Below are 3,484 nucleotides of genomic sequence, written 5' to 3' on the forward strand. Positions count from 1 at the left end.
CTTTGTCTCAACAGATTTTTGTGCGAGATTGTAGTTGCCGAGTCAATATCAAAATGAAATTCAATTTTTTTAAAATGGATTTATTTCTCCATCGACGTCGTAATCTCAGCCTAAATTTTATTCTAGTAACTCCTTAATCCTAATTTTTCACCTTGCCCTCGATCACTTTTTAACGATATTGTGTTCGCCATTTTGTGATCTTGTGGTATAGCCACTAGATAAAGGCAAAGTGGTGTCCAAAAACTGGTTAAACCGTTTAAAAAACAGATTTGTATTTGAAGAACCAAGAACACGATCTCGGCTTCCGGTTTTTTTAAAGCATACAAAGAACGAAAACAAGAAAATTTCACTATGGTTTTCACACAAACCACTTGGAACCATTAGTCGCTGAATCAGTATAAACATTATAATAGCCTTTACGAAAAACGCCTAAACTTACCTTTTGCGTGGTTGACAAAGCACAGAAAGGGTAGCTTACAAAATGCAGAAGAGCTTAATAATAATGTCGATAATATGCGTCACACCCTTTAATTAGCATTATTTAAAAAGCTTTCCGTCTATTATCAAGGTTTGTTATCGTATTCCGGATAAACAAAGTGATTCCGTTAAAGTTTATTCAATATGACGTTTTGGGACACTCACGATATGATTAAAAACACAGTAACTGGAGCCTAGCAAAGTATTTTTTCATCATTTATTATGTCTTCAGGAGGGTTTTACTTTAGCCTGATTAAGAACATTTTCTTCATTTTATGTTTGCATTCGGTATGGTAAATGTATACTAACAGCTGTTTTCCTTTTCTCCCTGGTGTTCCAGATAAACTAAGTGATTTCGGCATTTTTTATTATCCTTTAGTAAAAACATACTTTTATCTCTAAACCTTCAACTTCACAAAAGCGGAGGGCTAAATTGTGCTTGCCAAAAAAACACTTAAAAGTTGCGTAAAATTTAATGAAGCCATGATGACTGCCGAATTGTTATATTAAAACGTTCCTGACAAAGTATGAAAGGTTTTACAAGATTTGATTCTTTTACCGCTGTCTTTTATCTCATCTTGGTGAGCGGTTTCCGGTAAGACGACTTAAAAACTTCATTACCATTCCTGAAAAACAAATGGAAAATGAGAAATTAGCGGCGTGTCGACAATTAAAAAACGGCGTGTTTTTGAATAGCAAAAGTAAGTACATGCTCTGTCACGTGTCTATTGCAATGTTTGTTAATAATTCTTGGTTCCTATGCAGGTGAAGTTTCGTATTACTGCTTCTTTCAGAGTAGAATCGCTGTGTGGAGAAGAGAGCTGTCCATAAGGAGGTCATGACCGATTAGAGTGACGAAAGAGATCAACACTTTTGGGTTTTGGACTTCTGTCATGGGTCTTTTTGCCATAGAAAACGAACCATTTAACACTGACATAACTTTAAACCCACCTTTCTTTGGACCAAACCTCGCTTTCTCTAAATCAAAGACAGTTTGCACAGGTTTCAAGAAGTTTGATCTTCTTCTATATGCTGCTCTCGATTGCCAAGGCGGTACATAAACGGAACTTGTCCAAGTACCACGACCAACAAGCTTACGGGACTTAACTCTTGAAGCGCCAGTGCTCCTCCAAGGAAACCATGACCAACAGCCAGCAATTTTTTTACCGGCTTGTTCAGTTGATAAATCTATTGTCGAGGAACGACGTTTGATGCGGTTATTAAAAGTTTGAATTTTACAATCTTCTTCTGAGTCCGACTCTAATCCCCAGAATCTGTCCCTTTCCTTCATAAGCCTACGGCATTCCCCACAATTTGCACCGGGTTCATTTGTAGGTGTTTCCACTTTAAGGACCACATCACGCGTGCCCACTGCATTAGCACGCATGCGCAATGCGTTTGCCGTGTCCGATGCAATGAGCCCAAACGGTGGATTTCGAACTCTCTGAAAATTCCTTTTGCTCTTTTCAGCTGTTGAATCTGCTGTAGATATTAACCGCGAACTGCTTTTCCTGCGCTGTCTAGCTTCACGTATGTATGCCTTTCTTTCTTCCAGAAAACGTTGATGTTTATCAATTCTATTGTAAAACAGTCGATCAGTTGAAAATACTTCCAAATCTGTCTTTGTGTGGTCATTAGTATCTTGCCAATCCTCTTTTTCACTTTTTTTAGTCTTGCCGATACGAACTGGCAATTTTGACCCCAAATCAAACCTCACCTTATATACAGAACGAGGCGGCTTGGCGTTAAGCCATAAACTTGACTTTCCTAGTAGTTCTTCCCTTTTTGCGCTGATTCTTCTCCATATCCCGTCGTCATCTGTCAGAAAGAATAAAAGTACTATGCTGATATGTTGCTCAATTTGTCTTATAGAGCGAGTTTCAATCGAGTGTCGTATCAAACCAAAACCAAAGTAATTACTTTAGCCAATCAAAAAGGATGGAGACAACCCAGTAAACCAATCAAAACTCGAAGTAATTACACGTATAGCCGACACGAAGCGCGGAAAAATGTGCACGCGCGAGCCACGATTGGTTTTGGTTTCACTTCTGATTGGTTGAAAGAGTGGCGCGAGAACTTTGAACGAATCACTGAGTGAGCAATCATAAACCACAGCAATTTGCTAATTACTTTCGACACTCAATTGAAATCCATGTTAACGCAACATCGAAATATGATGCCAAAATCTTACATTATAGAGATTAAGTTTCCAGGTGAAAAACATTGATACCAATTCTGTGATAACAGAAGTCGGGGAGTTGTGTAATGTTTAAAAAACGAGCAGCAGCGTTTTATCGGGGCTTAAAAACACGAGGTGTACACGAGGCGTAGCCGAGTGTTTTTAGAACCAATAAAACATGTGCTGCGAGTTTTTTTGAACGACTTCAAAAACATTCCACAAAAAGCGTGTCCCTCCTGGACTCAAAACAATGGTTCAAATTGTGAGAGGAGAATATTAACATACAAGAAAAAAACAGCTATGCTTTATAAGTGTTCTTCATATAAAGAATACTAACGAGGAGTGTCTTATCAGGATATAAACTCATGCACGTGACGTTTTATCGGTGTTTTGATTGGCTGTTAGGCTCAGGAATTATGAATGAGTTTTTGAAAGTGATTTCATTCAAGAGCAGTCACATTCGACCTCACCGTATACAAAGTTGCTCTTGGGAGATTCTAGATTTCCAAATTGTTTCCCTCTTCGCTCTACTACATCCATCCTGCACTTCAACTCCTTCAGTTCATGAAACAAGTTACCCAGTGCCATTGCTTCTACATAACTTTTTAGATCTTTCAAGCAAGATTCAATCCCTTCCACTTCTTTTGTACTCAAAGGCTTTGAAATATGACGACTGATGAGAATCTCGCGGATCTCCCCCAAATAAGCTAAAAATACGCGACTGTCGTCCTCTTGAGAATTGTCTCGAAAGTGCTTTAAAAGTTCTACAACGGATTGCAATTTCCTGAGAACCTCATTTTCTTTTGCTTTTGTACCAATAGTCGACAT

The 3,484-nt window shown here is 38.4% G+C and overlaps 1 protein-coding gene across 1 annotated transcript; it reads right to left on the bottom strand.

The window, feature by feature from the left end:
- Positions 1 to 1,267: 1,267 nt before the first annotated feature.
- On the bottom strand, positions 1,268 to 3,484 carry LOC138023065 (uncharacterized). The gene is made up of 2 exons (XM_068870095.1): positions 3,127 to 3,484; positions 1,268 to 2,295 (listed from the first exon to the last, which is right to left on the bottom strand). The coding sequence occupies exons 1-2, from the start codon at positions 3,482 to 3,484 to the stop codon at positions 1,268 to 1,270; spliced, it is 1,386 nt and encodes a 461-aa protein (XP_068726196.1).

Source organism: Montipora capricornis, chromosome 11 (assembly GCF_036669925.1).
Source record: "Montipora capricornis isolate CH-2021 chromosome 11, ASM3666992v2, whole genome shotgun sequence".
Taxonomy (NCBI): domain Eukaryota; kingdom Metazoa; phylum Cnidaria; class Anthozoa; order Scleractinia; family Acroporidae; genus Montipora; species Montipora capricornis.